The following is a 14,228-nucleotide window of genomic DNA, read 5'->3' as shown; positions in this document are numbered from 1 at the left end:
TTTCATAATAGTGTCTGCGCTCTAGTTGTCTAAAGCATAAGAGCCAACAGTCATCATATTTGCATAAATCAAACTCTGAATCCTAAACTAAATCTTGAATCCAAATCTAGCTCATATGCCTGCTCTGATAGAGGCATGTAGGATGAGCTGTTGGTGAGGTTTTTAGGGTCTCGGGCTACATAGCTGCCAGCAATCTTGACAACTTTACCACTCAAAACCCATTGTGATGAGGGGCAGCTGATGGGATGCCACCTCCCCCCTGAGGAAAACAGTAATAAAGCCGGAGTTAGGGTAAGATGCGTGCTGTGAGGGTTACCTGCAGGTTGTGGTGGTCCTGCTTTTCTAAAATGTATAACTACAGGAGTGCTTCATCCGAAGGTCACTGATGCTTTCCTTGAGGCTCTTAGGTAGAAGGTCCATTATTCTTCAGAAATTAGTTCATTGTGATTTCCTAATATTATACTTGGGAAAGAAATGGTGTGCATTTGTGTGTGTGTGTGTGTGTGTGTGTGTGTGTGTGTGTGTGTGTGTGAGGTAGATGCATGATTCAGTTAGCCACTATTCTGGAAATGTAGTTAATCAGCCAAGTGAAATTATTAATTAACTTTATTTTGGTATGGTCTCTGAAGAAATAAAGTACAATCTCAATTGTCATTAACTGCAGTAACAAATGTGTCTCTATACCTTATGTTCTAACGCATCAAGAGAAAATATAAAACATAACCTGCCTTTGAACATTAAAGAGGTGTCCAAGAATTTACTTCCCTGCTGGGGCTCTATTTTATTTGAAAGTATCAGTCCATTTTTCGTATGTCTTCAGGAAAACCATTTGTTGGTACTGACTAATGGGAATCTGTTCATGGATGATCAAATGACTGTTTTACTTCCATTTCAAGTTTTATGAAGCAAGTCTTAACAAATTTACACTATCCCAAAAGGAAGAAAGAGGAAAGGAAAATTGTTTTTGTTGGAGGATGGGAGAGGGGGCAGAAAAGGGCAAAGAAACAGAAGAAAACTGTAGGTTTTTCTTTTAGGTTCACTGTAACACCAAGACATAATTTGGCTAAAAAATTAAAATAATTCTCAAATATTTGAGAAGGGAGGATAAAAGTATAATAACTGCCACAAAAGACAGATCCTGGGGAAATATGATGGAAGTGAGGTTCACCTTCACACCGCCCCCCTCTTCCCAATCCCCATCCTAGAGCCTTCTCCACTTCCTTCTCCACTTCCCCCAGGCAGTCTATGTAGCTCCAGGCAAGAGAAGGGCAGTAGGCCTTTCATATTATTTACAGTCTTCAGGATTCACACCTCTTTGATATTTGTATTTTGAAAGGGCCCACATCTCCAGAGTAGAAGCAGGACTCACAGAAGTTTAAGTTAATTAAGACACTTTGGGAATGATTAATTGACCCAATGAGGCTGGCTGGCTGTCCAGATCAACAATTCCCATCACTTTCTATACTCCTACCTCAACCTTTCCCTACCTTGATATTCCTAATCATGGTGGTGGGAGGAATTATTTTAGAAAGTGTGTAGAGTGAGGGGTAACCACAGAGAAAAGTTAATACTAGATCCAAAACAGTGAATTTATAAGGGTCGAAACTCAGAGAGTGAGTCATTTGGATGGAAAGTATGTTGCCCAAGAGAGCGGTCACTGCTCCTTCAGTCACTGCCCAAAATGGCAGTGTATTCTTCATCTGCAAAGATCCAGTCCTGAGCATTCACAAAATCAATGGTCACTGCCATTCTTACAATTTCCTACCATAACTGTATCACAGAAAGGCATTTTTTTCTGCTAGAAGTGAGCAATTTTTGCTGCACAAGAATGAGACTTTGCATAAATCCACAAAGACAGCTAGGTAACACTGTGTGCTCTTTTCAGTTCACGGCAACTGGTTTCCAATGAAAGGAATGTGGGCTCCCTTGTGTTGTAAATGTAGAAAATAATGTCCCTCTGTCCTTACTTGTTGCAAATGTGGAAAATAATATACAGGGAACCAAAAGACCAGATTCTAATCCTAGTTCTGGCACTTACTGGCCTTGGGGGTAATCAACTCACTTAATCTCCTGTAACTCTGGTTTTACATCCATAGATAGAGAAAATAGTTAATTTTCTTGCCTCTTGGGGTTGTTGTGAAAGAATACATGTAAAAGCCTTTATAAATCACACATAACTATCCAAGTCCTAGAATTTCCACATTGGAAGGTCTTTAGAGACCATTTAGCACTACTACTTATTTCATACATAAGAAAAATGATGTTCAGAAAGGTGAAGTGACTTGATCCAGATCAGTGATTCTCACTCTAGGCTGCATATTACAATTACCTGGAAAGCTTTTTCAAATATTGCCACCTGGTCTTCAGTCAAGACTATTAGATCAGAAGGTATGGAGCTGGGGTCCTCCAGGCATTAGCAGTTTTTAAAAGCTCCTCAAGTGATTCCAATGTGTAGGCAGGATCGAAAAACATTCCCAGATCATGTAACTTATCATGAGTGGAACTGGGAACCAGCCTGGTCTCCTGTCTCCCTCCCAGAGATCACTCTGCCATATCAGGATGATACCTAATAGTCAGGAGACTGCAGGAGTGAGAGGGATCAGTGATGCCCAGTGGGAGTAAGCATCAGAATTCCCTGTATAGCAGCCCAGCTGCTTGGGTAGGAAGTATGAGTCATCTCTGTGTCTAGTGGCTGTTGTCATTCTGTCTGAGGCAGGATAAGACCTAGTTTTCTGGCATTTCTTGCCTGACAAGCAACCACTCCGGGACCTATAGCCACACCAGCATTCTCAGAATGAGTCAGGAGAAATGTTCACATTGACCAATGTAGCCAAAACACCCTGTCACTCAGAAGCAACTGTGAATTCAGGAGTTACTTCAAGATAAGAGGAGGCAAAGGTTTCTGTGTTAAGTTTTAAAAGAGGGTTTTAAACACTGCAAAAATTTTTACTGGGGTAGTGTTTCTCAGCTTGGGGTATTTATTAAAAGTACATGAGCACCCTGTGGTAATTTTTAAGACTATTTTTTGAATATTAAAAAAAATCTAAGCCTACTTAGATAATCTGTACAAATATCTTATACCCAATAATTCTTCTATTTTTAGCACCCACATTCGCCTTTGACTTCACTATCACCTCGGTGTTAAACCATATGACTAACTGACATGTCCAATGAGAAAAGACCATAGGCAATGTGATATATAAATGAGGCTTAAGTACAGAGTGAGGGCCAAATGATGTCACAGCCAGCTATTCAAAAGCAGAAAATGCAGTAGTTCCAATAAAGAAAAAGAGTGGGAGAACTGAGTCATCACTGGGCACACTGTAGCAGAGGCATGTCGAGCTCAAAAAAACTAAACTACAGAAATCAGAACCATATTCAGGCTGTAACCATAGACTATTTCAACAAAATGATAAAATCTATCACAAGTTTGAGAAACTTTTTAATAAAAAGGGATTTCCAAGGGTAAAATGTTAATTACTAACATGCAAATATGACTTATGAATCCATGGAAAGGACTGGGCAGGGTAAATTGAAAGCAGGTGGCCTGGTGACTCCAGGGGTGGGAAATAAACAACTAGAAAAAACCTTTAAGAAAAAACCCATAAAGACTATAAAGTAGAAAAGAATTCAAGATGTATTGATGTAAGTGAGGGAACTACAACACAATTTTGGAAGCACCTGCCACAAAGGTCTAGAACACTGGAAAGCAATTTAGGGATGCAGAAGGAGAGGAGAAACTAGGAGGGAGGGTGGGCAGAGCTAAGTGGGACAAAAAAGGAGAGAAGAAACTGGGCCTTTTATTACTAGTACACTGAGGCTTACTCTAATGGCTAGTGGAGGCTGAAGGCATCTGTAATTCTGTTTAACAGTAATGGTGGATGTGTGATGATTCACACTTTCCTGGGTGAATCATTCCAAGACTCTTCCCTGAAGTGTGACAATGGATATCTGGAGGTGGCTGATCTTGGCCATCAAAGGTGTCAGTCATTAATTGTCTTCAACTGGTGGTTAAACTGGGCTTACAACTCAGAAGACAGAACTGAGGGGAAGATTACTAAGTCTGGGAAGTCAGAATGAAAACAAGTGTTTCTTTTTGGGGGTTTAGCAATTGATGGATAAGACTGAGTTCAAACAAAAGTGCAGCATAACCTCTGTGGGTCTTAGGCTGCTTGCTCCTTCCTGTGGTCTTGGGGAAGATTTTCCTCCACTGCACCAGAATACTAACATATTAACTTAATTATCAATACGTCAGAGGTCCCAAATTTTCTCTAGGGAGTCACAAAGACCTGAAATCACCTGGGGGAATCCTAGGGGGGAATCAGGGCATTTGAATTTCTGAGACTAGGTGAGGAACAAGGATGGAGAGGCTCAGTCAGCTGTCCAAGTCTGCCCCTGGGGAATTCTGTTAAACAAGAGTTGTAGGGGAAAGCACGTAGCATATTGTATTAAGGATATATGAGGACATAAACGAGCTTGGAGAAGTTCAGATTTCTTAAAAATAATAGTTTTATCATAAAAAATGTACATTTCTATTTGAATATGCAGTTACAGATAAATTAAGAATGACCCACCTTACTCCAAGCATAATTCCAAGTCACGTAACTGTCGTCTCCTAGAAGATCCTTGAGCCAGGTGACTGGATTTTGATAAATCTGACCATTTTCTACCTTAATTTTACCACTCAATAAAACACTGGCTTTGTGAGTAGTCTCCTGAAGTGAAAAATAAAAGAAAAATTAAGAAGGAAAAATACCTGAAATATGTGAACGTCTGCTTTTGGCCAGGATGAAGTAAGAGGAGGCAGATTTGTCCTAACACGAACAAAAAATAGACAACATATATAAAGCAATAGTTTGTTAGATACCAAACAACATCAGGCAACAAAGTACAGTGATCCGTGAGAAGTGAGAAATTAATGAGGTGAGCCTTCCAAGTGTCCCAGCCATTGACTTGAGAGAATTTTCAAGTCATGGTGCAGGGAGAGGGGATCCAGGCAAAGCCTGTGGACTCCCTGAGGTGAAGAGGCAGAGCAGAGTATAGGAAGGCAAAGTGCCCAGAGTCTGTAGGACAGAGTACTGAAGAAGAGAGAAATACAAAGAGAGAGAGAGAGAACTCTGTAGATCTTCAGAGGGTCCTCTTTAAGTATTCAGCTGAGTAGTGATTAGAGGTAATGACACCTGGCATTCTGAAAGGGCAAAAATAGTGCCTGTTCCCAACAGAAAACCTCAAAACTGGTAGGGCACTGGTAGGGTACACAGAAGAAACTTACTTAAGTAGTGAGAAATAATTAGCCCTAGACTGAAAACATGCTCCAATCCTGCCTACCACATCTTAACAGCAAGACTTAAAAGGATCAAATTGTTTCCAAGGAACTTACCTGTATTTTGGAACAAATATATAAAATGTTTACAAGACTACAAAAATATCCAGCATCCAACAAGGTAGATTTCACAATGTGTGGGATTCAATAACAAATTAACAGGCCTGCAAATAAGTAGGAAAACGCAACCCATACAGAAGAGACAAAGCAACCAACTGAAAATGACCAAGACTGATAAGAATGTTATAATCAGCAGATAAAGACATTAAGTAGTTATTATAATCATATTCTACATGCTCAAAAGTTATGTGGAGGCAGGGAAAATATTTTTTAAAAGCCTCAACTCAAAGTTCTAGAGATGCAATTACAATGTGTGAGATGAAGAGTACTAGATGGGAATAGCATGTCCAATAATAGATTAGACACTGCAAACAAAAAGATTGGAAAATTCAAAGATAAAGCAATAGGAACTGCATAAAAATGAAACACCGAGAAAAGAGAACTTAAAAAATGAACAGATCATCAGTGAATTGTGGAATGATTTCAACCAATCTGTGTGTAATAAGAGGTTAAAAAAGGAGGGGAGGGAAGAAAAAACACTTGAAGAAATAAATTGGCTGAAATTCTTCCACATCTGAGATTCAAATTTGGAACCCAGAGACTCAAGAAATCCAATAAACCCTAAGTATAAGAAACATGAACAAAATTATGCTAATGCATCTCATAATCAAAATTGTTTAAATCCAGAGATGAAGAGAAAGTCACTAAAAGCAGCCAGAAGGAGCAAAAAGACACATTATGTACAGAGGGACAAAGTTAAGGACAACAGTGTATTACTTGATGAAAACAATGCAATCAAGAACACAGTCAAGCAACATCTTTAAAGTACTCAAAGAAAAAAAACCATTCCAACCTAGAAATCTGTATCTAGCAAAAATATCTTTCAAAAATGAAGGTAAAATAAACTTTTTCACACATGCAAAAGTCAAAAGGATTCATTATCAGTAGAAGACCTTCAATACAAGAAATGTTAAAGGTAGTCCTCCAAGAGAAGAAAATGATAGCAAATGGAAATCAGGATCTGCACAAAGAAAAGAAAAACAGTAACAGTAATTACATAAGAAAGATATTTTTCTTTTTATTTAAATCTCAAGATAATTAGCTGCTTAAACAAAAATAATGATGTAGTATGGAATTTATAACATTGGGTAAAATATATAACACAAAGGTCAGGAGTAGAAAAATGGAAGCATACTACTTTGCAGTTCTTATAGTATACATAAAGTGGTACAATATCACTTAAAGGCAGACTGGGGGAAGTTAAAAATATGTACTATAAACTCTAAAGCCACAACTGAGTAAAAGGAGTTGTAGCTAATAAACTAACAAAGGAGATAGAACACAAAAAAAAAAAAATGAAAAAGTGAACAAAGAAGAGATGAGAGAAATAGAAAACAGATGTCATGTGATAAATTTAAACCTAACTATATCAGAAGTCTCCCCAAATATAAATATTCTAGAATCAACTTCTGGCATGACAATGTGAGGATCCACTCCCAGGTGAAAAAGCATTTAAAAATCATTTAAATCTCTGAAAATGGTCATAAAGGCATGCAGCAAACAGACATCTATTCAGCTAAATCTATGACAATTAGGTTAAAAAAAAAAGGGGGGGAGTCTGTGGTATGTGAACCAAGATTGCTTCCTTCCTCCCTTCCCAGTTCAGTGAGGTGCAGATTCTACTCCAGAATGTGTAGCCACAAACACAGGGCTCCCTCTCCCTACAGCCCCTAGTCAGAGGGCCACCTTCTTGTCAAGGGCAGGATATCAACATTTCTCATCCTGCCCTCAGCTATTTGTTGCTAAGGTTAAGTTGAAGGTAAGTGCAGCCAAGAGGCTGGATGCCTGGGTGGCTCAGTTGGTTCAGCATCTGACTTTGGCTCAGGTTATGATCTCACGGTGTGTGAGTTCAAGCCTGCATCGGGGTCTGTGCTGACATCTCAGAGCCTGGAGCCTGCTTCCAATTCTGTGTCTCACTCTCTCTCCGTGTCTTCCCCACTTGCACTCTATCTCTCTTTCTCAAAAATAAACATTAAAAAAAATTTTAAAGAAAAACAAAAATAAAAGAGGCAGGGGATCCCTTCTGTATAGCCTGCACTGGCGAGGTAGGGGCTCCACCTTTGGCATGGTGTCACTATGACTACTGGGACCCTGATCACCCTTGCCTGGCTTAAAAGGTGGTGGTTTCACATCAGGAGAGAGAAGCTGTAAAGGCACGAGGCTACTGTGCCTGCCTCAGCTAAATGCTCAACTACTAAAGCCGGGGTGCCGTTCAAAGAAAAGCCGCTGTGTTCTCACCCAGCTCCTGAGCTAAGGTACAGAGATTTTGCCTGGGAAAAGAAGCAAGCCTTAAAACAGATGGTTCCTAATCTCCTCCAAAGGAAATGACTTCATTTGCAACAGAACATAGAAGTTCAAGCTCAAAGGCACTTTAAAGGCAGTACAGGTTGTGGTAAAAGGCAATTGAAAGTAAATTGGTGGATTCATTGGAGATACAGGCTAAGCTGTATGCTGGCTAGTTTTCAGGAGAAAATTGGGAAAATAGATAGTAGGGCAGAGACTTCTTAAAGTCAGAATAGAACTCCAACACTGACCTCAAAAACTATCCCTTCAAAGGAGCACACATTTGATTGGATTAGTCTGTAGCAATTTATGCTTCAGTTCATTGTTGTAAACAATAGAACAATGAACCAGCAATAAGTGGAGCTTGATGGTTAGGTATGGTCAGGGAAAGAGACACAGGGAGACCTGCCAAGGCCTAAGTCCATGTGATATAATATCAAAAGTTTAACACTACAGTAGGTAAAAATAACCTCACTAAAACAATCTATCCAGTAACTAAGCAGGCACATAATAGTAACAATCCTAAGAGAAGGTGGAAGCCAGTACGCAGATTTGCTATAATCCATGACCCATTTAAAAATATCTAAAATGTCCAGTTCCAACAAAAAATGATGACAGATATGGGAAAACAGGAAAGTAAGACACATACACCAAAATAAAACAACAGAAAACATCTGTGAGAGTGACCATATGTTGGATTTAACAAAGACTTCAAAACAGCTACTATAAAAATATTGAAAGAACTAAAGGAAACCATAACTAAACAAGTAAAGGAAAGAATGATGATAATGTCATATCAAATAGAAAATATCAATAAAGAGAATTTAAAAAAGAGAACCAAGTAGTAGGTATGGAATTGAAAAGTACAATAACTAAAATGAAAACTTTACTAGATGGACTTCTAGTACTAGAAGGACAAAAGAAAGGAATAGAAAATATACTGGAAACAATAATGGCTAAAAACTTCCCAAATTTATTGAAAAACATTAATCTGTACTTTTCAAAGGAGGCTCAGTGACTTCTAAGTAGGATAAACATGAAAAAGTTCATAAACAGACACATGCTGAAAGTCAAAGACAATGAGAAAATAATGTACAAAAGAGAAAAATGACTCATTACTTGCAAGGGGACCCCAAGAAGATTAACAGCCAGCTTCTTACCAGAAACAAGGGAAGTCAGAAGCAGTGGAATAATATAATCAAAGTGTACAAAGAAAAAAGTGTCAACCAAGCATTCTATATCCAGCAAAGCTATCTTTCAAAAATGAAGTTAAATAAAAACATTCCGGAGGAAGATGGCAGTGTAGGAGGACGCTGGGCTCACCGCGTCCTGCTGATCACTTAGATTCCACCTACACCTGCCTAAATAACCCAGAAAACCACCAGAAGACTAGCAGAACGGATTCTCTGGAGCCAAGCATAGATGAGAGGTCCACGGAAGAGGGTAGGAAGGGCGGAGAGGCGGTGTGCGCTACACGGACTGGCAGGAGGGAGCCAGGGCGGAGGGGCAGCCCACCAGCAAAGAAGAGCTGGAGTCTGGCTTGCAAAAGCGGAGGCGCCGGACGGAGTGTGTTCTGACAGCAAGAGGGACTTAACATCTGGAAGGTTATAAGCTAACAGCTCTGCTCGGAGAACGGGAGGGCTGGAGGACAACGGGAGGGAGAGTTGTTGAGCCCCGGACAAGAGAGCGCAGCTTGGAGGGGAACAAAGGCGCTAGCCAGCGCCATCTCCCTCGCCCATCCCCCAGCCAAAATCCCAAAGGGAACCAGTTCCTGCCAGGGAACTTGCTTGCACCGTGCAAACACCCAACGCTGTGCTTCTGCGGATCAATCCCTCCGGAGGGTCTGACTTCCTCCCGGTGCCACAGGGCCCCTCCCGAAGCGGATCTCCGAAGTAAAAGCAAGCTGAACTTGCCCCTCCCACCCCTGTGCACCTTGCTGATCCACCCCAGCTAATACGCCAGCTATTACAGCACCACAAGCCTGGCAGTGTGCAAGTAGCCCAGACAGGCCACGCCACCCCACAGTGAATCCTGCCCCTAGGAGAGGGGAAGAGAAAGTACACACCAGTCTGACTGTGGCCCCAGCGGTGGGCTGGGGGCAGACATCAGGTCTGACTATGGCCCCACCCACCAACGCAAGTTATTCAAGATAGTACAGGGGAAGTGCCCCACAGTTCCACACCACTCCAGGGACTATCCAAAATGACGAAACGGAAAAATTCCCCTCAAAAAAATGTCCAGGAAATAACGACAGCTAACGAACTGATCAAAAACGATTTAAACAATATAACAGAAAGTGAATTGAGAATAATAGTCATAAAATTAATCGCTGGGCTTGAAAACAGCATAAAGGACAGCAAAGAATCTACTGCTACAGAGATCAAGGGACTAAGGAACAGCCAGGAGGAGCTAAAAAATGCTATTAATGAGCTGCAAACTAAAATGGAGATGACCACGGCTCGGATTGAAGAGGCAGAGGAGAGAATAGGTGAACTAGAAGATAAAGTTATGGAAAAAGAAGCAGCTGAGAAAAAGAGAGATCAAAAAAATCCAGGAGTATGAGGGGAAAATTAGAGAACTAAGTGATGCACTAAAGAGAAATAATATACGCATAATTGGTATTCCAGGGGAGGAAGAGAGAGGGAAAGGTGCTGAAGGTTTACTTGAAGAAATAACAGCTAAGAACTTCCCTGATCTGGGGAAGGAAAAAGGCATTGAAATCCAAGAGGCACAGAGAACTCCCTTCAGACGTAACTTGAATCGATCTTCCGCACGACATATCATAGTGAAACTGGCAAAATACAAGGATAAAGAGAAAATTCTGAAAGCAGCTAGGGATAAACCTGCTCTAACATATAAAGGGAGACCTATAAGACTCGTGACTGATCTCTCTATTGAAACGTGGCAGGCCAGAAAGGAATGGCAGGAGATCTTCAATGTGATGAACAGAAAAAATATGCAGCCAAGAATCCTTTATCCATAAAGTCTGTCATTTAGAATAGAAGGAGAGATAAAGGTCTTCCCAAACAAACAAAAACTGAAGGAATTCATCACCACTAAACCAGCCCTACAAGAGATCCTAAGGGGGATCCTGTGAGACAAAGTACCAGAGACATTGCTACAAGCATGAAACCTATGGACATCACAATGACTCTAAACCCGTATCTTTCTATAATAACACTGAATGTAAATGGACTAAATGCGCCAGCCAAAAGACACAGAGTATCAGAATGGATAAAAAAACAAGACCCATCTATTTGCTGTCTACAAGACACTCATTTTAGACCTGAGGACACCTTCAGATTGAGAGTGAGGGGATGGAGAACTATTTATCATGCTACTGGAAGCCAAAAGAAAGCTGGAGTAGCCATACTTATATCAGACAAACTAGACTTTAAATTAAAGGCTGTAACAAGAGATGAACAAGGGCATTATATAACAATCACAGGGTCTATCCATCAGGAAGAGCTAACAATTATAAATGTCTATGCGCCGAATACCGGAGCCCCCAAATATATAAAACAATTACTCACAAACCTAAGCAACCTTATTGATAAGAATGTGGTAATTTCAGGGGACTTTAACACTCCACTTACAGAAATGGATAGATCTTCTAGACACACGGTCAATAAAGAAACAAGGGCCCTGAATGATACATTGGATCAGATGGACTTGACAGATATATTTAGAACTCTGCATCCCAAAGCAACAGAATGTACTTTCTTCTCGAGTGCACATGGAACATTCTCCAAGATAGATCATATACTGGGTCACAAAACAGCCCTTCATAAGTATACAAGAATTGAAATCATACCATGCATACTTTCAGACCACAATGCTATGAAGCTTGAAATCAACCACAGGAAAAAGTCTGGAAAACCTCCAAAAGCATGGAGGTTAAAGAACACCCTTCTAAAGAATGAGTGGGTCAACCAGGCAATTAGAGAAGAAATTTAAAAATATATGGAATCAAACGAAAACGAAGGTACAACAATCCAAACGCTTTGGGATGCAGCAAAGGCAGTCCTGAGAGGAAAATACATTGCAATCCAGGCCTATCACAAGAAACAAGAAAAATTCCAAATACAGAATCTAACAGCACACCTAAAGGAAATAGAAGCAGAGCAGCAAAGACACCCCAAACCCAGCAGAAGAAGAGAAATAATAAAGATCAGAGCAGAAATAAACAATATAGAATCTAAAAAAACTGTAGAGCAGATCAACGAAACCAAGAGTTGGTTTTATGAAAAAATAAACAAAATTGATAAACCTCTAGCCAGGCTTCTCAAAAAGAAAAGGGAGATGACCCAAATAGATAAAATCATGAATGAAAATGGAATTATTACAACCAATTCCTCAGAAATACAAGCAATTATCAGGGAATACTATGAAAAACTATATGCCAACAAATTGGACAACCTGGAAGAAATGGACAAATTCCTAAACACCCACACACTTCCAAAACTCAATCAGGAGGAAATAGAAAGCTTGAACAGACCCATAACCAGCTAAGAAATTGAATCAGTCATCAAAAATCTCCCAACAAATAAGAGTCCAGGACCAGATGGCTTCCCAGGGGAGTTCTACCAGACATTTAAAGCAGAGATAATACCTATCCTTCTCAAGCTATTCCAAAAAATAGAAAGGGAAGGAAAACTTCCAGACTCATTCTATGAAGCCAGTATTACTTTGATTCCCAAACCAGAGACCCATTAAAAAAAGAAAACTACAAGCCAATATCCCTGATGAATATGGATGCAAAAATTCTCAATAAGATACTAGCAAATCGAATTCAACAGCTTATAAAAAGAATTATTCACCATGATCAAGTGGCATTCACTCCTGGGATGCAGGGCTGGTTCAACATTCGCAAATCAATCAACGTGATACATCACATTAATAAAAGAAAAGATAAGAACCATATGATCCTGTCAATCAATGCAGAAAAGGCATTTGACAAAATCCAGCACCCTTTCTTAATAAAAACCCTTGAGAAAGTCGGGATACAAGGAACATAGTTAAACATCATCAAAGCCATTTATGAAAAGCCCACAGCTAACATCATCCTCAATGGGGAAAAACTGAGAGTTTTTTCCCTGAGATCAGGAACACGACAGGGATGCCCACTCTCACCGCTGTTGTTCAACTTAGTGTTGGAAATCCTAGCATCAGCAATCAGACAACAAAAGGAAATCAAAGGCATCAAAATTGGCAAAGATGAAGTCAACCTTTCACTTTTTGCAGATGACATGATATTATACATGGAAAACCAGATAGACTCCACCAAAAGTCTGCTAGAACTGATACATGAATTTAGCAAAGTTGCAGGATACAAAATCAATGTACAGAAATCAGTTGCATTCTTATACACTAATAATGAAGCAAGAGAAAGACAAATAAACTGATCCCATTCACAATTGCACCAAGAAGCATAAAATACCTAGGGATAAATCTAACCAAAGATGTAAAAGATCTGTATGCTGAAAACTATAGAAAGCTTATGAAGGTAATTGAAGAAGATATAAAGAAATGGAAAAACATTCCGTGCTCATGGATTGGAAGAATAAATATTGTCAAAATGTCAATACTACCCAAAGCTATCTACATATTCAATGCAATCCCAATCAAAATTGCACCAGCATTCTTCTCGAAACTAGAACAAGCAATCCTAAAAGTCATATGGAACCACAAAAGGCCCCGAATAGCCAAAGTAATTTTGAAGAAGAAGACCAAAGCAGGAGGCATCACAATCCCAGACTTTAGCCTCTACTACAAAGCTGTCATCATCAAGACAGCATGGTATTGGCACAAAAACAGACACGTAGACCAATGGAATAGAATAGAAACTCCAGAACTAGACCCACAAACGTATGGCCAACTAATCTTTGACAAAGCAGGAAAGAACATCCAATGGAAAAAAGACAGTCTCTTTAACAAATGGTGCTGGGAGAACTGGACAGCAACATGCAGAAGATTGAAAGTAGACCACTTTCTCACACCATTCACAAAAACAAACTCAAAATGGATAAAGGACCTGAATGTGAGACAGGAAACCATCAAAACCCTAGAGGAGAAAGCAGGAAAAGACCTCTCTGACCTCAGCTGTAGCAATTTCTTACTCGACATATCCCCAAAGGCAAGGGAATTAAAAGCAAAAATGAATTACTGGGACCTTATGAAGATAAAAAGCTTCTTCACAGCAAAGGAAACAACCAACAAAACTAAAAGGCAACCAACGGAAAGGGAAAAGATATTTGCAAATGACGTATCGGACAAAGGGCTAGTATCCAAAATCTATAAAGAGCTCACCAAACTCCACACCCAAAAAACAAATAACCCAGTGAAGAAATGGGCAGAAAACATGAATAGACACTTCTCTAAAGAAGACATCCGGATGGCCAACAGGCACATGAAAAGACGCTCAACCTTGCTCCTCATCAGGGAAATACAAATAAAAACCAGTATCACCTCACACCAGTCAGAGTAGCCAAAATGAACAAAT

General features: G+C 39.8%; 1 protein-coding gene across 4 annotated transcripts in view; it reads right to left on the bottom strand.

Annotated features, from left to right (window-relative positions):
- Nucleotides 1-14,228, bottom strand: part of ANKRD31 (ankyrin repeat domain 31) — a 127,883-nt gene that overhangs the window by 10,624 nt on the left and 103,031 nt on the right. For all 4 annotated transcript variants that reach the window (XM_053907269.1, XM_019463000.2, XM_019463001.2 and 1 more), the window contains one exon: nt 4,575-4,715. In XM_053907269.1, coding sequence (XP_053763244.1) covers nt 4,575-4,715 — 141 coding nt within the window. The remainder of the gene's footprint in view (nt 1-4,574; nt 4,716-14,228) is intronic.

This window comes from Panthera pardus, unplaced genomic scaffold (assembly GCF_024362965.1).
Source record: "Panthera pardus isolate Hobbes unplaced genomic scaffold, ASM2436296v1 HiC_scaffold_2, whole genome shotgun sequence".
Lineage (NCBI taxonomy): Eukaryota > Metazoa > Chordata > Mammalia > Carnivora > Felidae > Panthera > Panthera pardus.
This window is presented reverse-complemented; position numbering and strand designations above follow the sequence as displayed.